This window comes from Lissotriton helveticus, chromosome 5_1, assembly GCF_964261635.1.
Source record: "Lissotriton helveticus chromosome 5_1, aLisHel1.1, whole genome shotgun sequence".
Lineage (NCBI taxonomy): Eukaryota > Metazoa > Chordata > Amphibia > Caudata > Salamandridae > Lissotriton > Lissotriton helveticus.
The window spans coordinates 617,897,209-617,923,401 of record NC_136065.1 but is presented as its reverse complement, the minus strand read 5'-3'; the positions used below and the strand labels follow the sequence as shown (position 1 = coordinate 617,923,401).

Genomic DNA, 26,193 nt, shown 5'->3' with positions numbered 1-26,193 from the left:
CCTAAACCTATCCAATTTTAAGACATTCCACACTGCCTGCCTAGCCAGGCAAGGCATCCACTGAGTAGCCCCTAGCCAAGAGTACAAACCAGCATGGCTGTCTCTAGAAAGTGCAATAATAGGGGGCCTGGACCCGATAGCAATGGTAACTGCAAACAAACACCCCCAGGCTAACAACACTATCCTGAAAAACACAAAGTCAGCACTGCTCAAGGTAGATAAGAAACTAGAGCACAGCATCGGAGACACTGAATGGATCTCCATATGGCACAACACGAAGCTCAAGTACAAAGAGAAAACACTAGACAGGAGGGAGTGGTCCACGCAAGGCATCTCTACACCACAACAACTAATGAGACAAGGACAGCCCCTCACTTTTGACTCACTCAAGAACCAGTACAACCTCCCTAACCTTGAATTCTACACATTCCTGACAATAAAAACCACAATCACCAAAGCGAACCTCAACAAAAACACCCCCTCCATCATAGAATACATGTCAAACATAAACAGGCTAGGACACCAAATGTCCCACATCTACAAACTACTCAGCCCCCACACATCAAGACTTAACGACAAACCCCTTGAGCACATAGAAAGAGACATGGGGAGACGTCTCACAGAAAAAGAGAAACTAACCGTATGGCAAACCGCAACCAAACGTAAAATAACCCCACAGCTGGCCCAGACGAAATACAGGCTGCTGCACAGAGCGTTCTGTACTCCGGCCCGCCTGGCAGCTGCCGGCATTAGGGAAAACGATAAATGCTGGAACTGCCACAAAGAGAAAGGGGACCTAGAACACCTAATCCTACACTGTTCCAACGTTAGGAAGTTCTGGAGCCAGATAAGGCAATTCATCTCTGAAATGACTGGCCAAACGCTACAAGGCAGCATCACTGAAATCACAGCGACAGCACTAGGCCCGACCCCGAAAGCCAAAGACGACAAAGACCTGATAGACCTCCTCTTAACATCAGCGGTGAAAATAATCCTCACGAACTGGAAGGATACCAGGAAGGCCACATTCAAAGGCTGGCTAAACTGGATCACCTTCTTGAGAGGAGCAGACAACATAGCCTCACACCACTCACCGAACCACCACTCAGGGGGGGGAATGTGGAGAGCACTAGACGAACACATGATCACCCTCAAACCTCCGTAAAAGTCCCTGATCACAAAGCTGACAGAGATCCCCCCACCCCCTTGGGTTTTTCTTGTTTCCTCTTCTTTTTCCTTTCTCTCTTTCTTTCTGATTTCTACACAAGTTCAGCAAAAAGGGGAATGCAAATGCAAGTGCCTAACCGTATATACCAAACAGACACGAAGAAACCACTGTAAACCACGCTGAACCACCCTTGATATATTGAAATACCGAAACTGTACTGTATGTATATATACTTCTCTTAATAAACATTTGTGAAATAAAAAAAAAAAGACCCAGGCCCTCAACCCCGTGACGTGACGCAGCAGTCTTACGTCTCCATTATGCAGGCCCAGGACAGGGCCTGGCCCTCAACCACTGCAGTGACGTGACGCAGCAGTCTTGCGTCTCCAAACTAAAGTCAGCAGCAGCTGCTGACTCTGCTCTGCTCGGGCCACACAGATATTTAGTATGCATAGTGATTCAGTTGCATGCACTAAAACTAAAGTAAATATGCAGCGCACCGTTTTGAACATTTTTATTTTTTGCACACATGGGAGATCGATGAACTGGTGGTACGCGTACTGCACAGGCAGCAGACTCGGCGCGGCTATAATTAGTGTAGTAGTAGAGGTCTTACTGGTCAGGTCACTCAGTAGCAGTACTCGCTGCGTGTCGTGTCGAATCTATGGGGGGCTTGGGGGGGCGGCCGACCACCGGGAGGCTCCCCCCCCCCCGGCTGTTTGGGAGCGGCGGGGGGGGGGTGGGACTTAGGGACCACTGCGGCCATTTTAGGCTTTGGGCTCTATCTCAGTATAGCCCAAAAGTAGCCCAAAGGCAGCCCAGCGCTTAAATGCGCTGGGCGCCCGCTCCCGGCCACCATTTTGTCATTGGTGACCTGGTGGCTGGGAGTGTAGCGGAGATTGTTTTTGTCAGGTAGTTGGGGCCATTTGGCGGATAGTCAGTACTTTAGTCTTGTCAGCGTAGGTGTTTGACGCGGGTACACAGGCAGGGTTGTGCAGGTTTTTCAGGGTTACAGCGCCGTGTGAGGTGCGTGGGGATAATGTCGGTGGACAACGTGAGGGTCCTTGAAGCGATTCGTCTGCTCAGCGAAGCGGGCAGGCTGGACCTAGTGCTAGGGGACTTGCCCGGGCCATCGCGCCCGGTTCGACAAGCATCGGCCGGAGTAGCCTCTGCAGTGGCGGCTTGTCTGTCGCCGAAGCGCCCGAAGCTGGTGTCGGCTGTGGAGCGGGGCCGCCCGCGTGGGCGGAAGACGGCCCCTCTGCGGCGTGGTGCGGCGAGTCGTTGTGCGGCGTTTCCAACGCTGACTTTTGCTGAGGTGAGTCGGGGGGGGAAAGGGGTGGTGGGCGTTGGAGGGGAGGAGGGCAATTGGTTGGTGGAAGCGGCGGACTTTGCACCTGGTGAGCGGCGGGCGGACTCTGTGCCTGGTGAGCGGCGAGCCATTTCAGAGCCGGGGGGTGGGGGGGAAAGGCAGGCGGGGCCCGGGGAGGGAAGCGATCGGCTCCTGCGGCGCTGTCATCGGCTTCGGCAAGGCAGGGCGGGGAGAGGGGGGGAGGGCCGGGGCTGCTGTCAGGGGCCCCGGAGTGTGAGCAGGATGGTTGGCAGGAGCGGCAGGGGGAGGAGAGGCCTTACACATCGGCGGAGGGGGTGCGGAGCGATGCGCGGCGGGGCCCGTTTTGATGGCGGTGGCAGCTTTGGAGGGCGTGGGCTGGCAGGGGGGGGGAGGGGCGGGGGTTGTAGTTTCGGAGGAGGACCTGGAGGCAATTCGGCAAGTGGGCAGGGGGGCGAGTGGGGCCCTACTGGTGCCCAGGGCCGCCCTGGTTGGGCTGGAGGCACAAGGGGGGGACTTTGTGGGGGGGGGGGCAGAAGAGTGGGCGGGGGATGACGGGTCTTTCCGGGAGGGGGGGGGGTTGGTGGACCAGGCGGAGGGGGCGAGAGCGGACAGGCTGGGTGAGGAGGCCATGGGGGGAGGGGGGTTCGGTTAGCCCCCCTTTGTTTCCTTCGCCATCCCCGCACAGGCAGCAGTGGGGGTCCTTGGGGGGCAGTTCTTTGGGGGAGGGAGAGTGGGCACAGGTGGGGGGTGGGGGGTTCCAGTCCTCAGAGGGGTGACAGGGCCAGTGTTTGTGCGTGGTGCCTGAGGGGGATCTGGATCCGGCGGGGGTGGTCAGGCTTGGGAGGGCTTGGATGTGTTCCCAGCATGGGCGGAGGGGGTGCGGGCAGTGGGGGGGAGGGGAGGGCAGACGGGGGGTGCGTGGGGCCCGGCTCCGAGTTGGGGGGATGGGGGTGTGCCTGGTTGCGGGAGGGGGGGCCTGGAGAGGGGCGGGGTGCGGGGGAGGCGGGGGGAGGTGGGAGGGGGCGGTTTGCAGTCCTCTTAGGGCAGGTCGGGCAGGAGGGCGGTGAGGATGTGCAGGGAGGGGCCCCCCTCCCTCCATTCCCAGCGCAGGGGCGTATGGTGCATTTTGGAGGGGCAGATGAGAGCCGGGGGGGGGCGGGGATAGGGTGGTTTGCGGGCCGATAGGGGCAGCAGGTCAGCTAGTGGTGGTCGTACTCCCAGCACTCCAGTCCAATGTTTTTCCTTTCAGGATAGGGTCCGTGGTGCGTCAGCAGACTCGGTAGGGCAGTGTACGGCCCAGCGGCGCCGAGGAGAAGGGAGGGCGGAGCCTTGCGCGGCACGACCCGTACCGGCGGGGGATCCCGACGCGGCCAGTGCACGAAAGTCTGGCGCGACTTCCCTGGCCCCAACAACCGGCACGGCCCGACGGGCGGCTGGCACCGTGGATGTTTCTCTTCCCTTCAGGCAGCGCAAGGGGGAGTGTCAGCGGGCACAGCTGGCTCCCCCAGGGGCAGTGTTTTCTGCTGGTTGTAGCAATGTTGGGTTGAATAAGGCCCGGAATGTCGATTATGTGCAGGAGCCTCTAGAGTTGGAGGAAGTGGTAGTTTTGGATTACGATGAAGACAGCCCAGAGGAAGGGGAATGGAGGGAGGATGAGGTGGGGGGGGGGGACTTCTCATCTGTCTTCTAGTGTGTTACAGGCCACGCAGCTTGGTCAGCCGGCAGCGGCGTTGGGCTCCAGGAGAGAACACGGCCCCGCAGCAAGGGCTCCTCGAACGGTGGACCCACCCGGACGGTTGGCTTGGAGAATGGCGCCAGGGAGAGCGCCTGTACTTGAGCCAGGTGAGCGTGCTGCTACAAAGGCCAGGCCAAAGATGGTGTCAGTGGGGTCTGGAGGGGACTGTGTTGGGGAGGAGCTGGTTGGTAAGCTCCACAGGGGACAAGGGGTGCGCAAGACAGGTGAGCAGGCGATCCCACGGGCCAGACCAATGATGGTGTCGGTGGGAATTGGAGGTGACTGTGTTGTTGGGGATGAGCTGGGTGGTAAGCTCCACAGGGGGAAGTATGTCAAGGACCAGGCAGTGGGGACGGGGGCTCAGGCATTGCTGGGATCGAAAGTGGAAACGGGGGTGAATACGGATCCTGAGGTGGCAGGTAAAGAGCCGGTGCCGAGTAAGGAGCTGAAGTTTAAAAGGCTTCCGCATATGGGGGTGACCAAACCGCTGGGGGCTCACCTGATGCTGGCCACGAAGGAGAGGATCTGGAAGGGGAGTATGTGGAGATCTTAAAGCTGTTGCACAGGGAGGTAAGGTCCAAGGAGGGGTCAAAGGAGGAAGAGTACGAACTGGCAAAAAGACCAAAAGTGCCGCTTACTATTGAAAACTGGACGGCGGCATTTTTAATATACGCTAGTGTATACTGCAAGAAGTTTCCCGAGCGTAGTGTGTCCATATTTAAATACATTGACGTAATCAGGAAAGCGCAGATCACAGGGGGGGTATGCCTGGGCCCAGTATGACGAGGAGTTTAGAGCCAGGATGGCTTGGGACGAAGAAGCGAAGTGGGGTGAGCTGGATGCGGATTTGTGGCAGCATACCATGGGGGCGTCTGCTGGGGGTAAGACGTTATTCACAGCCAGTGGCTTGCCCTTAGTCTATCGGCCCTTTCCAGGGAAGCCTACCCGGGGAGGGGTGGGGTCTGCAGCTGCCACGCCGGGGGGATCAGGTCCTTGCTGGGAGTTCAATAAGGGAATGTGCACGCGAGAGTATTGTAGATTCAGGCACGAATGCTCGCAGTGCGGGAGGAAGCACCCTCTGGTCAGATGTTGGGGACTCAGGCCGCAGGGAGGCCAGCAGTGGCACCAGGCGGGTGGTAATGCAGCAGGTCCCCCCCAGCAGGCACAGGGAAATAGGGGGGGTAAGGGGCCTCAGGGGGCTGGGCCTAAAGGCTCCTACGCCGGTTAATCTGGCATCCTTGAGGGCTGCTTTGCGGGACTATGACGATCTGGAAGCAAAGCAGGTACTGTTGGAGGGTTTTGCCGAAGGTTTCCATTTGGGGTATGAGGGGCCTAGGGAGAGGCGATGGGCCAAAAATTTGAAATCGGCATTTGAGCACAAGACAGTGGTACAGGACAAGTTGGATAAGGAAGTTCGTGAAGGCAGGATGGCGGGCCCCTTCCAGGAGTGGCCGGTGCAGGACTTGATTGTCTCGCCAATTGGGGTGGTGCCCAAGAAGGAGGTCGGACAGTACAGGCTCATTCAGCACCTTTCGTGGCCTGAGGGGTTTTCTGTCAATGATTTTATTGATGGGGAAGCAGCCTCAGTGTCTTATTCCTCAGTTGACGTTGCAATGTAACTAGTAGTGACCGCGGACGCAACTGCGGAGATGGCGAAATGCAACATTAACTCCGCATTTCGCTTGCTTTCCGTACATCCGGACGACTGTTGGGCATACAGTTTGAGGGTCAATGGTACGTGGATAAGGCTTTACCGATGGGCTGTTCAATGTCTTGTGCTTTGTTTGAGTGTTTCAGTTCCTTTTTTCAGTGGCATTTTACACATCAGACTGGTTTGGGGCTGATTACACACTACTTGGACGACTTCTTTTTTGTGGGTTCACCGGGCTCGGTGAAATGTCAGTGGGCCTTGGACAAATTTCAGGCATTGATGAAGGAGTTGGGGGTGCCTTTAGCTCCGGAGAAGACGATGGGGCCTTGTACTACAATGTCATTCCTGGACATTGAGCTTGATTCTGTCAGGATGCAGGCGCGCTTGCCGCCGGAAAAGAAAGAGGCCATGCTGAGGTTGCTGGGGGACATGCTGTCTAAGGACAAGGTGACGGTGAGGGACATCCAGGTCTTGCTAGGACATCTCAATTTTGCTTGCCGGGTGGTTAGAGCAGGGAGGACTTTCTGCAGACGTCTGGGGAGGGCGCTGTCAGGTCACCAATTGCCTCACCATCATGTGCGTTTGTCGGTGGGTGTGAAGGAAGACATGCGAATGTGGAGCGCATTTTTGTGCTCGTTCAATGGTATTCCACTGGTCAGGGATGAGGATTTTCCATGGGATGTTCAGATTTTCTCGGACGTGGCAGGCAGCGATGGTTTTGGAGTCTATTGGCAGGGGAAGTGGTGTGCGCAGAGCTGGCCGGAGCAATGGAAGAATGGTGGTCGGAGCATCGCTTTCTTGGAGTTGTTTCCAGTTTTGGTGGCTTTGACTTTGTGGGGCAAGGAACTGGCACATAAGAGAGTGTTGTTTCGGATTGATAACATGGCGGTGGTGCAGATTATCAACAGGCAGTCGGCCAGGGACGAACAGGTGTTGAAGCTGCTGCGGGTGTTTGTGCTTGGTTGTTTGCGGCATGACGTTGCTTTCAAGGCCCTGCATATTCCTGGTGTGGACAATGACATTGCGGATGCTTTGTCTCGTTCACAGTGGGAGAGATTCCGTGGGCTGGCCGAGGAGGCGGATAAGGCACCAACCCCAATGCCGGAACATCTGGGGTATGTAGGCAACGTAGGGTTGTACAACTGGTGGTAGGTTTGTTGTCTATTTCTACTCGCGCGGCGTATGCTTTGGCTTGGGAGGACTTCTTGGCGTCAGGTGCGCGTAGGAGGGTGGAGGAGTGGAGACGCTCGGAGGATATGGTACAGTTTTTGCTGGCATTGATGGACAAGGGCCTTTCGAAAGTGACGATTGCTGGGAAGCTAGCGGGTATTGCCTTCATGGGTAAGTTGTTGTGGGGTTATGCCCCAACGGCGGGAGAACTGGGAAGAAGGATGTTGGAAGGTTGGGACAGGGAGCAGGGCAGGTCGGCTTTGGTTCGCAGGCCTGTTTCGTGGCAGTTGTTGGCACGGTTACTGGCGGTTCTTCCGGCGGTGGGCAGGGACGGTTTTGAGGTTTGCCTGTTTTCCACGCTCATGGTTTGGATGTTTTTTGGGGCGTTCAGGGTGTCAGAGTTGTTGGGTTCCAGAGCCAAGGTGGGTTTGTTGTGGCAGGATGTTTTCTTAGCGGAGCAGGGGGTTCACATTTGGCTGACAAGTGCAAAAACCGATCGGAGGTGTCGGGGCACAGGGATTTGGTTGGAGGCAGTTACAGTGGGATTCACGTGCCCTTTATGGTGGGTGAGGCGTTGGAAGAGTGTATCTGGTGGTATGGGGAGTGAGCGGGTGTTTCTGCACGCGGATGGGAGCAGTGTGTCCGATTACCAGCTTTGGATGGTGATGCGAAAGGCATTAAAGGAGTTGGGCCTGGATGGGGATCAGTTTGGGACTCATTCTTTCAGGATTGGGGCGGCGACGGAAGCCAGTAACCGAGGGTGGTCTAGGGGGGAGATTATGCGGCTAGGGCGTTGGTCTTCTAACTGTTTCCAGCGCTAAGTTCGGAGCAATGCAGATGACACGCTTGCGACTTCCTCCTCTCCATGATGTTCATATTGTTTTTCTTGTTTCAGGTTCGGTTGTGGGCCCCCTCGCCCCGGCTTTGAACATTTGGATCGTTGGCCATTCCTTCGTAAAGTGGGCCCAGGTGCAAGCTTGGAAGTGCTATTTCGGACAGATGCTGGGTTTTAATGCTCGCTTTTTTAACATTGTGTGAAGAGGAAAAGGGGGCATGTTGTGCAGGGATTTGGTTCAGTCCTTGAATTCCTGGTTGGTTGGGGGGCAATGTCCGGATGTCTTGCTATTACACCTGGGCGAGAATGACCTGTGTGGGGTGAAGGGGGTGGTGTTGCTGAGAGCTATTAAGAGGGACCTAGCTATGTTGAAGGAGCAGTGGGCGGGTTGCCATGTTTTATGGATGGAGTTGGTGCCTCGGAGAGTTTGGAGGGGGGCACGCAATCCTAGAGCGATTGATCGTGCGCGCAAGAAGGTCAACCTGGAGGTTTCTCGTTGTTGCAGGGAGCTGGGTTTTGGTAGGGTTTGTCACAGGGACATCAAGTTTGAGGCAGTGGAATTTTTCAGGGGCGATGGGGTTCATCTGTCCCGGTTGGGGATGGAGCTTTACTTGCTCGAGTTGAGAGAGGTTCTGTCACGGTGCTTGGTGGTACGGGATCACCGCAGGGTGGCCTGAGGTGTGGGGACAGTTTCGGGTTGCACTCTTTTAAGACGTTTAAGGTTGTTTTCTGGTTTTGGGGGGCAGAAAAGGGGGTAGTTACCTCCCCCCACGTCTTTCTGGGTGGCGGGGTTTGGCGGAAGTTTGGCCAGGTTTGGCAGAGTTTTTGGTGGGATGGTTATCAGGGGGTCTTTGACAGGGATTGTTGAGCGGTTTTTTGGTTGGGGCATTTACAGTGTTTGGGGGTTAGGAAATGATGAAAAGACAGGCAGGGGTGTTTGCGTTAATAAAGATGTTGGTTTTATAAGCATATGTATTGTGTTGAATTATGTTATTGTATTATTAATGTTGTAATGCTGGGGCGGGGGCGGGGTTCAAAAGACCAGTTGGGGGCGGGGGAGGGGGGGCGGGGTTAGTACGTTAAAGTTAGTGAGGTTTAGTTTTGTAAGGCATTGCCGAAGTTTATTTATTGTAATGTGTACCTGTTCCAAATAAAGCGGCCTTTTTCACACCTAGAAGTCGTCTGTGGTCTTCCTTCCCCCCACCCCTCCCTCCCAAGGAGGGCTTGGGGGGGCGGCCGACCACCGGGAGGCTCCCCCACCCGGGCTGTTTGGGAGGGGCGGGGGTGGGGCTTAGGGACCACTGCGGCCATTTTAGACTTTGGGCTCTATCTCAGTATAGCCCAAAAGTAGCCCAAAGGCAGCCCAGCGCTTAAATGCGCTGGGCGCCCGCTCCCGGCCACCATTTTGTCATTGGTGACCTGGTGGCTGGGAGTGTAGCGGAGATTGTTTTTGTCCCCTCCCTCCCTCCCTCTTTTTCCTTTTTGGGATTTTTCCCCCGCCTGTGGGGTGGGATTTTCTCTTAGGTTTCTGGGGGGGGGGGGATTTGTATTCTTCAGGGATTTTCTGGCCCCTTGCCTTCAGGGGCCGTTTTTGTTGGTTCTGGTGCGCAGGGGGGTTTCTGTATTGTCGCTTGGAGCAGGTGCCTTGTGGTTGGGTATGCAGGGTTTGGCGGAAGTTTGGCCAGGTTTGGCAGAGTTTTTGGTGGGATGGTTATCAGAGGGTCTTTGACAGGGATTGTTGAGCGGTTTTTTGGTTGGGGCATTTACAGTGTTTGGGGGTTAGGAAATGATGAAAAGGCAGGCAGGGGTGTTTGCGTTAATAAAGATGTTGGTTTTATAAGCATATGTATTGTGTTGAATTATGTTATTGTATTATTAATGTTGTAATGCTGGGGCGGGGTTCAAAAGACCAGTTAGGGGCGGGGGAGGGGGGGGCGGGGTTAGTACGTTAAAGTTAGTGAGGTTTAGTTTTCTAAGGCATTGCCGAGGTTTATTTATTGTAATGTGCACCTGTTCCAAATAAAGCAGCCTTTTTCACACCTAGAAGTCGTCTGTGGTCTTCCTCCCCCCCACCCCTCCCTCCCAATAATATTTTTTCCACGAGTTAGACGGACTTCTATGGCACTGGCAGCTCAGTGAGCTCACATGCAGCAGGGTTTGCACTGGCCTCGTGTGCTGGGCTGCTCTGCTGAAAGTACTGGGCCTCCGAGTCCCAGGGCAACGAGTAAGGTCAGGCGGAGCTCGAGATCTCCTGAGTCCTGACTCTCTCTCTCTCTCTCACTCGGCCACTCCCTTCTCCTGTGTGTGCAAATGGCACGCACTATGCACGGAGGGGAGGGGGAGCACACCCGGAGCAGAGAGCGGCGGGGCTGAGCTGAGGAGGCAGGGCAGGGCTGGGCAGCAAATCACTGCACAGCTTTACAATAAATGCAAAAGAAACTGTTGATGGACGAAATGCTGGATAATGCAAACATTCACCCCCAGTCACAAGGATCTGGGTTTAATCCATCATTCCTTTGCTCACCAAACCACCCCAAGGTGGACCCAGCCATATGCAAATCAGTCTTGACCCTGTTCCTTGTGGGAACAGTCCAGCTCGAACTGACAAGCCAGGTCCTACCTGGACCGGAAACAAGCATCCTGGGGCTGGTTTCAGGGCCTCACCCTTCATCAGCCAGGCTAGCTTGAATCCGTGATGTAGTGAGCACGGGACCCACGTCTGGGCATACCCTTCCCACTTAGGGTGACATATGCAAAGGAAACAGTTGATGGACAGAATGCTGGACCATGCAAACATTCACCCCCAGTCACAAGGATTTGGGTTTAATCCATCATTCTTTTGCTCACCACACCACCCTAGTGTGGACCCAGACATATGCAAATCAGACTTGACCCTGTTCCTTGTGGGAACAGTCCAGCCTGAACTGCCAAGCCAGGTCCTCCCTGGCCCGGAAACAAGCATCCTTGTACCAGTTTCAGGGCATCACCCTTCATGAGCCAGGATAGCTTGAATCCAGTGGTGTAGTGAGCACGGGACCCATGTCTGGGCATACCCTTCCCACTTAGGGCGACATATGCAAAAGACCTGGGAGGACCTGGCCTGGCAGTTCGGGCTGGACTGTTCCCATTGGGTGCAAGGTCAAGACTGAGGGAGGACCTCGCCTGGCAGTTCAGGCTGAACTGTTCCCATTGGGTGCAGGATCAAGACTGATTTGCATATGGCTGGGTCCAAACTAGAATGGCATGGTGAGCAAAACAACGATGGATTTAGGCCCAGATCTCTGTACTTGGGTGAATGTATGACATTGTTCTGCATTCTGTCCATTAATTGTCATCCCGAGTGGGACGGGTATGCCCAGACGTGGGTCCCGTGCTCTCCACGCCACTGGAGTCAAGCTATCCTGGCTGATGAGGGCTGAAAGCCCGAAATCGGTCCTAGGATGCTTGTTTCCAGTCCAGGGGGGACCTGGCTTGGCAGTTCCGGCTGGACTTTTCCCATTAGGCGCAGGGTCAAGAGTGATTTGCTTATGGCTGTGTCCAACTGGAATGGCATGGGGAGCAAAAAAACGATGGATTTAGGCCCAGATCTCTGTACTGGGGCGAATGTATGACATTATTCTGCATTCTATCCATCAATAGTTTTTTCAGCTTTAAAATAAAGCTATGCAGTGATTGGTCAAAAAGCCCCCATGCTCCTGGACGTGACCAGCCCAGTGAGTCACACAGGCTCTGCCCCATCTGGAGACTCCCACTGTCTAGAGACTAAAGCAGCCAATCCAGGCGCTGCTAAAGCCGTGCTCGGATTGGCCTGGGGTTGGAGAACTCGCCGCTCCTTAGGAGGCTGTGGGGCTGCGGCTTCTACCCACGCCCCCCTCCTCAATTTGCACAGGCGAGAGTCAGAGACTCTCAAGACTGCGCATGTCGGGCTGGCCAGGGAAAGGCACCCGGCCAACCCGACATGCGCATTTTGATGCACTGGCCCACTTGTTCTAGCTCAAAAGTCCATTGGAGAACACACGCAGGTCTGTTTACATAACAAGCTATGTGTGCACTGTCCTTTCTTTCTACAGGCCCCAGTACCTCTCGGCTAGGTTATAGCATCTTCCTGAAATGATGATTTCAGTTTTGCCATTCCTTGGTGCCGGTATACATCTAGGAATAGCAGTGAGCTATACAAAACATTTCATTAATTCATTCATTCATGTCGGTACGTCTGCATGGTGGAGTGGTATGTGTCTGGGATCTGGGATCTGGGAGTCTGAAAAAAGCCAGTTTCAACCTATATAGATTGCTACTGGACTACAGTTTTAAAGCATGTAAAAGCAGGGTTCTAAATACATAGCTTCCATGTGACGGAGTTTGGGGGTGCCTAGAAGCAGGATTAAAACTTCATTGGGTGCTATGCAGGTCTAATTAGTACAGATAAGCAATTTTTGTAACTCTGTAAGACACTGTACAACTGTGGGAGTGGTGTAAGTGCAAGTCATGATCCCACCTGCACAAGTTGCTAATTATGTAGCGGTTAGAAGAGAACATTACCCACGCTCTGGTGAATTGCTATCAATCAGACTTGTTTTGAGGAGCACAATATACATTTCCAAGTTGCACAAGTATTTACGTTCAACTCTCGAAATCAGCCTTCGGCAAATACGGTAGCCTTGCCATTTGTATGCTGGCGATTCTTAGAAAGTATGTCGGTTGCCTTCCTCGGACGTGGGAAAACGTTGGCACTTTCGCCCCCGCCTTCTCTTCGCCTACTGAGCTGTCAACATTCAGTTCAGATTACAGTAAATAGAGGAGCAGGTGCCGCCGGCGTGCCCTCAGCCCCCGGTGCTGCAGAGCGTTCCCACGTCCCAGCGCCGCGTGTGCCCGCTCGTGTGATCTGTGCTCCATCCACCTGCTGGCCGGGCGTGGTCGCCCCCGAGCGGCAGTTCCCACGTATCTCAGGCACGCTTCTATTGTCCTCATGGTGCGTTCCCATTGGCTGCAAAGTGTGGGAAATTGGGCTGGCGGGAGGCTCTGCAGTCGAGGCCTGCATAAATATGGCGGGCCCTGCCCCTTCCACAGCTGCACAGTGGCTTACTGTAAAACGGACACACACATCGGCTTCCATGGCACCGTACCCCTCGCTACCAGAGTCTCCCGAAGGCTGGAGGACCACCCAGAACAATAAGGTAATTGAAAGGAAGTAATTGTGGCCTTACAGTACCCATTGAAAATCAAAAAGATCTGGGCAGCAGGAAACCATTCTACTCTCTGAATACCAGCAAACCTGTGAAAAGGAATACATTGAACAGAAGATGGGGAGTACACAGAGTCTTGCATGTATATAATTAATATGCTACAATGTTATGCTAAACCCAATGGGTACCTGGATATTTGGTCACATTGTCGTGCGCCGACATCCATGGCAGAACTGTTTTGGAAAAGAGGCTGGCTTTGGCCTCACTGTCCGGGTGGAGGGGTGCTGACCACGTGTGAGCAAACAGTACTTGAATGGGTGGGTGCTGCAAATCAGAATTGAGGGGGAAGGGGGGGGGGGGTTAGAGCTGGGCGTGGGTGACAATACTGAAATGACCGAAATGGTCCATGCCAAGACGGGGGTGCACTGGGAGCTGTTCGAGTCTTGCGGTTGGAGAAACAAGCCTTGAGATACATTAGTGAAGCAACACAAGGCGCTTCGAGTCATCATGAGTACTGTCCATTGGCTGAGCTGGTTGAGTTCAAGCAGTCAAAACGTGGCTGCCCCTCAGCGTTGAGGTGCGTTGGCCGAGCTGCAGGGGATGCTGGGCTGCTGGACTGCTGGGGGGGGGGGGTGGGGGGGGGGGGGGGTGTCTGTGTTGCCCCCCCCCCCTAAACTCGAACTGTTCACAGCTAATTCCTCGGGCTCTTCTGTTGTCGGGGACCCAACTCAATGTACGTAGACGGGGCAACAAGCAAGGCTGGTCCAAGTGTAAGAGAGAGGGGGGTGCGCATAAGAATAGGCGTCTTTAGAATAGAGATGGGAGGGCCTGACTCGAGCCAGATATCCTTGTTCGATGTTTAGAAACTGGCTCCAAATAGTGACCGGACAAGCACACCTGGCGCTGCCGCATCCTCTCCCGGAAGCAGAACAATTGTTTTAAAAGCTGGGTGGCTGAATAGGCGCGTGAAACTAGCTTTTGTGCTTCAACTAAGAACAGACCATCTAAACGACTGACTTTTCCCAGCCAGTCGCATCCACGTGACGTGCCTCTCACGAAGAGCTGTAACCCCTGGGGATCGTAGAGGCCGTTTTTACCTGATCTATTTAATACCTTTATTGGGGCTTTACACCACACCTGCAAACTGTCAGTTTTTATTACCTCAGGGATTAGCCACTGTATTTAACATAAAATAATGAGTCTGGCATTCTTTCCCTTAATAATATACGTTATTTCTAGAAAGTTTTTTTTTTTTTTTACAGATATAGTGTCTCATTGATTTTGTGGGATATTTCTATATATTCAATGTACGGTACTAATTTTGCTCACGAAATAGCTGAAGACTTTTTTGGTACATGGGAAAATGAAAGAGATATCCACGCAGAGGCACATTTAGTGCCAGCGTCTCTTATGGTTCGCATCATTCTATGTGTATCCAGGCCAAACCAGACCCCGGGCTCAACTCTCTCTACGAATTACTGGTGGCCAGTGATCTTTGAAAGTGAAAGTGGTGGGGTATAATCTTTGAGAGGAAATTGCCCCCATTTTTTTAAATTTGCTTTTGATGTCCCCCATATGGTAAAAATTACCTTCATTGTGCCAATAGCAGCATTTTGTGATAGGTACCCCCTTAAGCCAAGAATGATATACAATATTGCAGTACCAGAATTGTGCGTTTGATACTGCCCATATACCATGGGTGACCCATATGTCCAAAATTATCTCCAGTATTTGAGAGCCAGCATTTTATCATGGTTGCTTCCCGCAACCTGACCCGTCAGAGCCAATATGCCATGGCTGTCCTCTTTGAGGCAAGCAATTGCATGTATGCACATACCAGTATATGTCGTAGTTGTCCCCTTTTTGTCAAGTATTGGTTCCAGTATTTCAGGGTTTGCATTTTGCCTTGGCTGCAAGCACTAGCATTTTTCCACACAGCACCTATGTCAAGAATTGCTTCTAGTATGCCAGGGCCTGCATTTTGCCGTGGGTGCCTGACCTTATGCTAGAAATGATCTCAAGAAGCATGCTACCTTGGATGTTGCCATAAACCGCAAATTATACGGCCTGTGGCAGTCACATAATCAGGAAACATGCAAATAAACACGCTCTTACACTCTCTCACTATCACTCATACTCACTCCTTACATTCACTCTCTTCCCTCTCACTCACTGTAACTTACACTCCGTCACTTACTTATAGGGCTGGCTTTAGAGCTGGTGGCCCCCGGTGCGGCAATATTTGTTGGCACCCCTCCACGGATTCCCTCACTACCAACCTTTAACAGTGCCCCTCAAGGACAGGGCCGGACTGGGAACCGAAACCGGCCCTGGCAAAGTGCTCGGCTGGCCACCCCACCCCCAGGGTGGGTTTGGGGGTGCGACCGCGCTCTTTGGCAGGGCCGGTTTTCAGCCGATTTTGTTACAGGGCCGTTTTTGCAGCAACACTGCAAAAACGGCCCTGTAACAAAAACGGCCCCCAGGGGCCCAAAACCGCCCCCGCCCTTGCGGCGCACCGGGGGATTGCCCAGTGCCTGCAACGGCCAGTCCGGTCTTGCTCAAGGATCCATAACCACTCTCTCTCAGATACATTTAATTAGTTTTAAAGTAAAACTCATACCAGTGTTGGGTGCAGAGCACTTTACATCACACATTCATTACACAGGGACAATCAATCATACGTGTGTTAATCAGTGTATAGGGAATGTTACATAAGACAGAGGACTACAAGGTGAAAGAGTCACATGACATCCATCCTGGTAGAGAATATAGTTTAAGAGTGCTTGATCTGGAGAAGGGCAAACTCAGAATTTAAAAAGTAACTCCATGGTTGGAGGTTTTCGTTAATAATAGTAATTGATTTCTATCCACATGAACCCTTTTAGCAACCTTAGGATGATGAAAGACAGCAGCTCTTTGATGACAGTTAATAGCTCTCTGTTCTATGTTAGGATTCTAACTTATAAACTGCAAGTGACAAACGGATCACTCTGTCAAATTCCGTAACCCACTGACCTATTTACAATATATGCACCCTGTGATCTTTTTGATAAACATTCTTTGCAGCAGGCATAGTAACCCTCTGTGCTCTTTTTTGATCAGTCAAAACTTCCACTAGACAAAACTCCAATCTCTCTCAAGGAAGAACATTAATCACCTGTGTTATCTTGACATTTTTATTGTTTCCTGATAATTGCTAGAGGCAAGGAACATGGCAGCAGGTGCTTTTAAAACTACAACATACTTGCAATGAGGCGGCCCCACCCAAAAGTAAGCACCCTCTGCGGTGGCACCAGTCGCCTCGCCATAGAGCCGGCCCTGCTTACTTATTCTTACTCATACTCAATCCCACTCACTATTACTCACACACAAACAAACTCATACTCACTGGTTCTCAATCTAATTTACAAACACATTTACACTCACCCTTTCATACTCACTGACTTTGGGCCCAGGTGCAACTGCACACACTGCACCATTAATACCATTAATAGCTACAGCCCTGCCTCGCTGCCACTCCTTCTCATAATCACCAGCCCCTCACTCCTTCTAACATGCTCACACTCCAACACTCTTTCCCTCACACTCATTTTAACTTATTCATACACTTTCTCAAACTCAGTTTCTTACTCACTTTCACTATCAATCACTCAAAAACACATACAGACATGCACAGAAAAACATTTTCTCTCTTATCTTGCTTTCTTTGACGGCAACTTGGAGGTTCCATAGCAGCAGCAGAGCAGGGACCTGGCACTAGATGTTGGAACCAGCAAGACATGATTCTCAACAAGGAGCTTGACAGAGACATAAGGCCAGGTTTGAAAGAGAGAAAACACACATCAATCCCGCTCCCAGTTCCTTACTAGGACTGGAAGCATATCCCTATAAGAAGCTGGGACAGTGTCGTAGGTCCCGACCCTGCCGCCAAACCCCAGGGGTCACCATGCCAATATATATCCTTAATATAATAATCCTCTGAGGATGGATACATATTTACGTGGCGGCCCCTGGCAGGGATTTGGCGGCCTCCGGCTCTGTTCCACTTCCAAACACCCTGACCCCCCCTCTTCACTGGCCTCCGCGCTCCGCCCTGCCCGGACCCCCTCTTCCGCGGCCCCCTACCCACGCTCCCTGCCCAGGGCCGCCATGAGCCTAGAGCAGCCCCTGCTGCTGCTTTGTGTGGCTTCTTATTGGCCTCAGGGATGCACTGATGTGCGCCCTGACAGCCACATTGGAGCAGATATGCAGTGCTGCCAAAGGCATGCACGCACAATTTCTCTGCTAAATAATATGGATTGTGCCTGTATGAGGTGATTGTAGTTGAACAATGGCCTGGTTTCTCCAACCAGTCAATCACTCACTACCAGCAGCTCGTTGACACCTTCAAAGTAGCTCACAGCCTTAAGTTCATTTTTTAAAAAGCACAGGGTCACATTTTTCGTTTAAAATTAAGAGAAGGCTGTGTTTATTTTACAATATTATCTTCAGGCTGCAGGTAGCAGGGCTTGATAATGGACTCAGCTGGAGTCAGATTTCTGACCCTGGGCACAGAGGTATTTCACTCTTAAATAAGCCCTTGTCTACTCAATATTGGAGTGTGAGAACAAAATTATGCTTCTGAATGCTTTCAAATGGTAGAAAATGAAAGTGAAAAGTTATCTTAATGATTAAGTTAACTCTTCATTTTAATTTTCTCCCATTTTAAATTGTCACATTTACAAACAGCAGGCCTCTTACTCACTGTAGCCAGTAGACACTGTGCCATATTTATAACTGAAAAATACAGGCCTCTTTTTTATATGGGAGAAATTTAAAATGAAGAAAAATATTTCTATGAGACTTGATTTTTAAGTTTTAATGTGTTTATCCACTTACAATTAAGCCAATTACGTCTTAATGTTTTATTAAGCATGTTTCATAACTAAATTCCTCCCATTTAAGTAAATGGCTGTATTTTTCTGTCCTAAATATAGCACCTAGGCTATAGGCCACTGAGAGCAAGATGCCTGGTATTTCTAAATGTGACACTTGGAAATGAGATTACATTTAAATTATGAGTTTTATGCATTACATATAAACATACGTTAATTCTTCAGTATAATTTTCTCCCATTTCAAAGTGCGCCTTTACACACAGCAGACATCTTGCTCCCAGTAGCTGGAAGACAAAGGGGCAGATTTATGAGGCCCTTGCGCCACGTTTACGCCGCTGTTGCGTCACGCAAGGCGGCGTAAACGTGGCGCATCCCTACGAACGATTTACAACGTGACGCATCTAGGCAGATGCGTCACGTTGTAAAGCCCTGCGCCGCTTGTGGGCGTTCCGGCGCAGGGGGGGCGTTCCGGGGCAGGTGCGCCTCGCAAAAGTGGCTGAGTGAAATCTATGAGATTTCACTCAGTCACTTTCAGGCCAATGCTGCGTCAAAAGCCTGCGCCTGCTTGAAGCAGGCGTAGGTCTTGACGCAGCATTGTTAAGATGGGCACCCCCGAGCCTTGCTGGAGCTGCGTCGCGCTTGCGACGCAACTCCAGCAATGCGCCACCTTTACGGCACAGATGCGTCACGCATCTGTGCCGTTTTTGCCCCATGGTGCGCCACATCATAAATGCGGCGCACCATGGGTGGCGGAGCAGTGGCGCACTGTGGCGCATGTTAACTGGCGCATCCCTGGGGATGCGCCAGTTAACATAAATCTGCCCCAAAGTGCCATATTTATAACTGAAAAATACAGCCATTATTTTATAGGAAGAAAGTTAAAGTGCAGACATTTTTCCCATATCATGAACCTTTTGGAAGAACATTTTCTGCACTTTAAATTTCTCCCATTTAAAAAAAGGTTATATGTTCATATTACACATGTAACTGTGCCATACATGATGAAAGGTATTCCAGTGCCTCAAGGACATATGGCATAAGCTCTCTGTCACCCAGGCACATTTATCCCATTCATACGCACACATGTTCATATACCTCCAAAAACCACACTCTCACTGACACACATGGCAGTCTTATGATAGTGCCCCTAGCCTAGTCAAAATATTTTGCTCAAACCATCGTATGTGGCTCTGTGGACATTAGGCTTAAAGTCAATGGAGCTGGGCGTGGGGGTGTATGGTAACAATCCGTGAGTTGCTTAGCCTTCAATAGCTCATGAGGATTTTCACTGATCAGAAGAAGCTCTCACTACAGAAAAGGTTGGAGACCCCTGAACTACGCCATTCAGACATGCACAATCCAGATATATTGATTATTAAACAGCAATCTGTAGTAGGGTCGTGCCTTAGGGACCCCATGCTCCTCCTTCTGCTGTCATCAAGAGCCTGGGGATGAGGCAGAGATGGCTGATCTGAGCATTGGCAGTGTGCATAAAAACATGTCATGTTTTCATGAACACTGTTCAGTTAAATGGTTAGCAGTTGTGACAAGTGGCTGTAAGCGGCGCCTCAGAGGGCACAGGGCTGCTCTTTAAAGCCTCTGGTAAAGAGTCGCTACTGCTATGAATTTTCTGGTTTTCCCAACGCTACTTTAAAGCCAGGGAAACTCCAAGATGAAAAGGAAAGTGGGTATTGTAAATGGACATAATAGTGTTTCCAAAGGCGGCACAAATATTTCTGGCACGTGTAGTATGAGTTTGTTGCCTAACAACACACTCCTGCAGTTTTCCCCAGATCCATTTTGGCAGGTGAAACCTTCCAATATTTTTGGGGAGAATGGGACCGGCAGATTTTGGTGCAATGAGCACCAAAATACATATGGTCTATTCTATTATCAGGGACATACTCTCAATTGGGTGTTATTTATTTATTGAATTCTGACCCAGTCATGTCGGACTTCATTAGGTGCGATAATTATCAACCCAAACACCGAGCCCCTCATAATGAGGGTCTAAGTAATTTAGTTTTACAAGAGCTGAACAAATACCCTATGGAAGGGCCAGACTGCAGAAAGCAGTCCTGGCAACATTTCAAACCACACCAAGTTCCTGCCTTCTTTTCTTTCTCTCACATGCTCTCTGCCCCCATTTTCCCTTCCTGTGCCTGCTTCATCAAAACCTGGGGGAGTCATTAAGTCTTTTTGAAGGGCCAGCTGTGTCCCTGGACCTCCAGTGGCTCTAGTCACTTCGGGAAGTGGCCAATGGCTTATATGGCAGTGAGACCCTGCCTATGACATACCTCCAAAGGCATGTGCGTTGGCTGTTCAAAGTCCTAGCATCAGGCATCTTCCAAGGGAGGCATAATACCTAAAGGTGGGTGCCATTTTGAAAGAAGGGGTCAGAATCAAAATGGAGGGAGCCAGCTCAAACGAGTTTCACATGCACATTTCTTTCTCCAGCAGCAGAGAAAACCAGCAGTCGAGAAGATGAGGCGTGATAGGATCAACACCAGCATCGAGCAGCTGCGGCGGCTTCTAGAGAAAGAGATCGAGAAGGAGCAACCCCAGTGCCGACTGGAGAAGGCTGACATCCTGGAGATCACGGTGGCCTACATCGAGCAGCAGAGACGGCACGAGTTCATAGGTGAGCACTGCTGCCAGGGTAGGATTGTTAACGTGGGCAATCGGGCAATGCCCGAGGGGCCGGTGTCCGATTTCTGCTGTGGGCTGCTTTTGTGAGCAGTCTGGGGGGGCATTTGGGCGCTGTCTCTATTGTTTGAATACAGCCAACGGCCCAGTGGGTGCCTGAGTGGCCTTTCCAGAAGCAGATGGGCGTCCATTACCACCTTTTAGCAACAGGCAGAGATGTCACTCCCTCACCTCGCTGGACCGGCCCATTAATACGTGCACATACTGAGCGGGGGCAGGGGGCCTGAGTAGAAGTGGCCTCACTTGTTTCACCAGTGTAAACTAACACGTGCATTTTTTAAGCCGCCCCCCACACAATTTTTTTTTTATAAGATTACACCAAAGTAGTGATTTGAGGAGTGATTAGCCAAATGTGGGCCGATTGTTTTTTTTTGCGTGCTCGGGCCGATTTTCAATCCCAATCCAACCCTGACTGCTGCTCTGCTGTACCTTTCTAACAGGCCTGTCGTGTAATAACGCTTTTAAAAGGCATTCATCAAACTTTTGGCTAGAATTGATTCGAATTTATTTAGCATCAGACTGGGACAAAAATCAGGCCTAGGCAAAAAAAAATGTGGACCCTATTAGTGAATCAGATAGCTAAAAATGTGGCACTCGTTTGCAAATTGGGGCAGTTTTGAAATTGTAAAGACACACTGTGTAGGTGTTTTGAAAGGTATGGAAGACTGCATGCACTTGTGCTTACTGCAGGCAATCTCAGGGAAAATATCTGAGGAAATCAACAATAAAAACCGTCCGCCAGACCATAAACAACGTAAAGCGGGGGTGTTTCCTTGTGACCTGGTAATCGACCCTGGGATGCTGCTTTCGAGGGAGCTAGCTGCGATCTGGTCCTAAACAATTTTGATGGTCTCCTTGGTCCCACAGTTTCTGGCCAGGGTTTCTAATTTCTCACTTGAGGCCCTGCCCAGTTTTCAATACCACAAGCATCTGTGCTGTCACTGCCTTTTGTTCACATATATCATAGGCTGATGCAGAAGGTTGTTAGAAGGAAAGCTGTTGTGCCACTGGCATGTCAGCTACACAGCATAAGCAGTTTATCTACAGTGCTCTATATAATTCTGAATGCTTTACTGATATAGCCTGGAGGATGGAAGAGAACTCTTACAAACTGAGCACAAACGAAACCCCGTCAGTTGCTGAGGGTCTAGCCCAGATTGGTACACGTGTATTTAAACTCCCAATAAACAATGTTTCTTTCGGCTCTATGAAACCAAGATGTGTGCCCTTGGTGTTCTCTTCAACCTTACACTTAACACAGAAGCCCATGTTGCTGCTATCCTTAAGATGAGCTTTGACTCTCAGGGGCGGCTCCTCCGTTTGAGCAGAGGAGCGTCGCCCCACCTTCTGAGAGCACAGCAGGCACAGACAAATAAGTAGAATGGCATGTCAATTTCATTTTACTTAAATGTCGCAGTGCACAGGCAGGGGGCGAGGCTGAATCCTGCATTTGTAGTTTTACAGTTGCCCCTGCAGTGCGCATGTCAGGTTGGCCGGCACTATTGCTAGGGCCAGCCCGACATGCACGATGTGCACTCTGCAATCCCCACACTGTGAAACAGCCGGGGGATTGCTGGCACAGGCACCCAGCCTCAAAAGGAACATAGGGTTAGCCTGCTCCCACCTATCCTGGAGCTGCTCTCAGCCTAACAGCAGCTCCTGGATTGTTTGTCTTGGTGTCCACTGAGCAGGAACAAAGTCCGTCCCTTTCCTGCTTGTGGATACCGATCGGGAGAGAGGTGTGCACAGGGGGAGCAGTGTATGGTGAGTTTGGTGCCGTAGCGCCTCACCATATGTGTATACTTGTAGCCGCCACTGACTATGAAGATCTAAGTATGTTCAGGGTCTGAAACAACTTCTCTTGGTGCAGTTTATGCAGAAAATATCTGCTCGGATGCAGAGATGATTCTCCTCCACTGAGCATCTTGCAACAATCCTCATTCAACTGGCTTCTTCAGTGCTTCAGAGTCAAATACAAGTCAGACATTGAGGTTTACAAGGACTATAGTCTGATGGACTCGACATACATCTGAATTATTTAAAGTCTGACATCCTCAGAATCTGCCCCTTCCCTGCTATAATTTATCATCTCGCTATAGAGGCGGGTGTGGACTGTCCTTCCAGGGGAGTAACTTGTCTGTGAGCCTCCTTCTCCCTATCCTCGTCTCGTGAGCTGTCATTATGTTGTCCCTGATGTTGCAACACTCAATTTCCCTATGGTGCTTTCGCTTAACTGTTGTCATGTTCTCATGCATGGCATCAAAATAAGTTGAATTGTGTTTTTTGTCATTCCTTTTGAATATTAATGAATCGAATGTAACTTCATTATAGAAAAAGGTTTCAAAACCGTCTATGTCTTGTCACAGTTGACCAAAACTAAGCAGGACTGTAGTGTGTCTTCAAAAATGACCTTTCTTCCTGACCTTACTTTTCAGACACCTGTCTCAAAAGTATCCCTGATATCTACCACCAAGGTTACATCAAATGCCTCAGAGAGACCGCTGTGTTCCTGAATGCCAATGATCCCTGGAGCGACGCACAGAGGAAATTGATAGACTATATCTACGCCAACAAGAGTATGGCCAGGAAACAAGTCTCCCCATCCGAGGCCTGGCCATCTTCAGCCCTGTTGATCCCTCAAAATGAAATTTCTCCAAAAAGTATCACAAAACTGTGGCGACCCTGGTAGAGCTGAACATCCGGAACATTGTCCAACATAAGTCATTCAACCGAGCCCAATGCATACAACCGAAGGATATGGGTAAGAAAAGAATGCACACAAGAATGGGCCATGCGAAAAAAAATGGTTGATGTCCTTATCAGCCTCCATCTGTGGAAGACCATCTCATTTGATTAAAGGATGCTGCAGGTTTAGCCTCATCATACATTTCACCCTTACACTTTCAAATGGTACAGTCGACCTCTGGCTGGGAGTTTAACATTAAACAAGTCTTAGTTTGTGTTGAGTTAAAAGCAGGTGGAAATAAATGATCTAAAATTCCTTAACATTTACAGTGATTTGACATCATTCGTGTTAGTTGTTTTATACTTTTGTTATCAGTTTAAAGAGTGTAAGTTATATCACTGGCTTGTCTTTGCTGTCAACATTTGTTTTAAGCTCTTCTCCTGCTTGTTGGCTCTGCCTAGAAATAGATATTTCTTCTAGCGTGAAGCCACGGCCCCTTAAAAAAGGATAGAGCAAGGCCAAAACACATCAGCGTGGATTGGTTTGTGATCAATTAAAGCATTGAATTTACAACGTTTTTCGTTTTGGGCTGTACCTGTTGGTCCACATCATGTTGACATTCAAAAAGGATGTAAATAATCCTTAAGAAAGCATCCATTAACCACATCGCTGCGGCAGCTATTCTGCCGCAGCGCTAAGGGGGCGGGGCGGCCGCGCGGCGGGTGCATGCTGGTGACGGAACCGCTCCGTCATCAGCCGCGGTTGGGCTGTGCTCATGACAGAGCGGTTCCGTCATGGCCCCGCCCGCTCAATAGAACGCCCATCGCAGGCGCGGAATCCGCGCCGCACAGGCGCGGCGGCGGGGCCATGACGGAACTGCTCCGTCATCAGCACAGCGCCACCGCAGCTGATGACGGAGCGGTTCCGTAATCAGCATTAAAAGGGTTAAAAAAATATTAAATCATTATTGGTTAATAATATGACTGGTAACAAATCCCCAATTTCCCTCACAGTTTGATGCACTCAGTCAGTTATCTAATCTAAGCCCTGAAAAGGCAGCTTCATGTTAAACATTTAACTCAATTTTTCCGTTTTACAATGAGGAATAACTTGAATAAGCATACTTTCACAATACGTGTGTTAAGAAATGTCACTTATTGTTGAGATACATTACATATTTCAGTGGTAGAAATTACTTTTACAAATATGTTTTTATAGAAAGCTAATATCTTAACACTGTACATATGTGCTAACCAGAATAACATTTTACATCTTAAAGCCCAAGGGTACCAGGGGGCACTATTGCTATCAATTTCTTTTTAGATTATATTATTGCAAAATATCTTTTTTCAATATGGCTTGTTTTACTACTAGAATTTTCTGAAGGTTGAGGATCCATAAGAATGTATGCTCATTTTATGTTTTTGCGCACTTGTCTTTTATAAAGGCAAATATCTGTATCCCTCTGAGAGAAAATGTGTCAATTGTTGATGACCTAAGCAAGCATTTATACGGTTTTAAAAAAAAACTAAAAAGCGCGCTTAAATACCATTTCTAAAAGTTACACAACTTCTCTTACACAAATTCAGTATACTGTATTAAATTAATAATTTAGAGGTAAATTGAAGTGAATGTTTTGGCTGTACCAGAGATGTGGTTCACTGCTCAGGTCTATTGTTTGTGCATAATATAAATAAAAGGTGTATATTTTGTTTACAAAAATCTTTGAGTCCTGCTGCTTATTGTGACTGGAAACATGTGAGAAGCAAAGGGTATTGACAATGCAAAAAATGAAGCCAGAATTTATCAATATGAGCAAAACGCAGAGCGGAAATCTACAATATTGTTCACAAGCAGAAAAGGGCACACTAATATATTTACTACTCACTGCTGGGGAACATCCTTTACAACACAACTTTTACCCCGCACTACCATTACAACGCAACCATTACAACGCAAGTCATTACAACGACTTGCGCTGGAGGGCGCTGTAGGATAGGGAATAGCTTAATTTTCTATCCAACACCTTCCCTACTATCCACGGGGACTGGAGTTGGAATAGAAAATTAAACTATTCAACTATCCAACGCCCCCCAACGCAAGTCGTTGTAACGACTTGCGTTGTAAAAACTGCGTTGTAATGGCATGCGTGGTAAAAGCATGCGTTGAGATGTCATACAACCCTTACTGCTTGGCCAGTTTTGCGCAAAAAAATGCCATCTTAGAGGCTAAACACGATTTAGCATTGCTGTCTGATGCAAAAGTGAGCAAGCACTATTTTGCCTGAAATGTGTTCTCAAAGCCCGACCTACAATACAAATCAGTACACACAGGCATTTGCCTTGGCTTTAATAAAATGACGTATAATGTTTCAGAAATTACATGTTTTATAAGTGGGAAAAAACACATGATTTTCCTTTTCATCATTGTTTGTGGCTGTTTTCATGTGGTACTTGGATTCTAAACAACGTCAAGTCGCACTATTTTGCTCGGATTTAGTTGGTGGGTGGGATCCTACAGGTTTTGCAGTGTTCCCATCCGGGTAAATCTACTTTCCAAGAATTAGACCCACTTTCAAGGGTCCAGGAATGGGGTGGCACCACTTGGCAGGGCAGATTCACAGATGGCAGAGTCCAGATGCAGAAGCAGGGTGGTTGGAAGTCTTTTATATCCCTGAGATAATAGGTCAAGAGGCCAGCCAGCTAGCACTTGAATCACTCTGGGTTCAAGTGATGCAGGTCCAGTCCTTCTCACCCAGACAGGAGGGCAGTAGGCCAGCAGGTCAACACAACAAAGCAGAAGTCCAACAAAGCAACAGTCTAGCAGAATGGCAGTCCCTTCAGCACCACAGCA

The 26,193-nt window shown here is 50.1% G+C and overlaps 1 protein-coding gene across 2 annotated transcripts; it reads left to right on the top strand.

Moving 5' to 3' along the window:
• The first annotated feature begins 12,957 nt into the window (after window positions 1–12,957).
• On the top strand, window positions 12,958–23,863 carry LOC144753287 (transcription factor HES-5-like). 2 transcript variants are annotated; one of them, XM_078641023.1, is made up of 3 exons: window positions 12,958–13,063; window positions 20,409–20,589; window positions 23,090–23,863. In XM_078641023.1, the coding sequence occupies exons 1-3, from the start codon at window positions 13,001–13,003 to the stop codon at window positions 23,341–23,343; spliced, it is 498 nt and encodes a 165-aa protein (XP_078497149.1). In that variant the 5' UTR covers window positions 12,958–13,000; the 3' UTR covers window positions 23,344–23,863. The 2 variants fall into 2 exon arrangements, with proteins under 2 accessions (XP_078497149.1, XP_078497148.1); XM_078641022.1 differs by having other exon boundaries at window positions 12,974–13,063; window positions 20,406–20,589.
• Window positions 23,864–26,193: the final 2,330 nt, after the last annotated feature.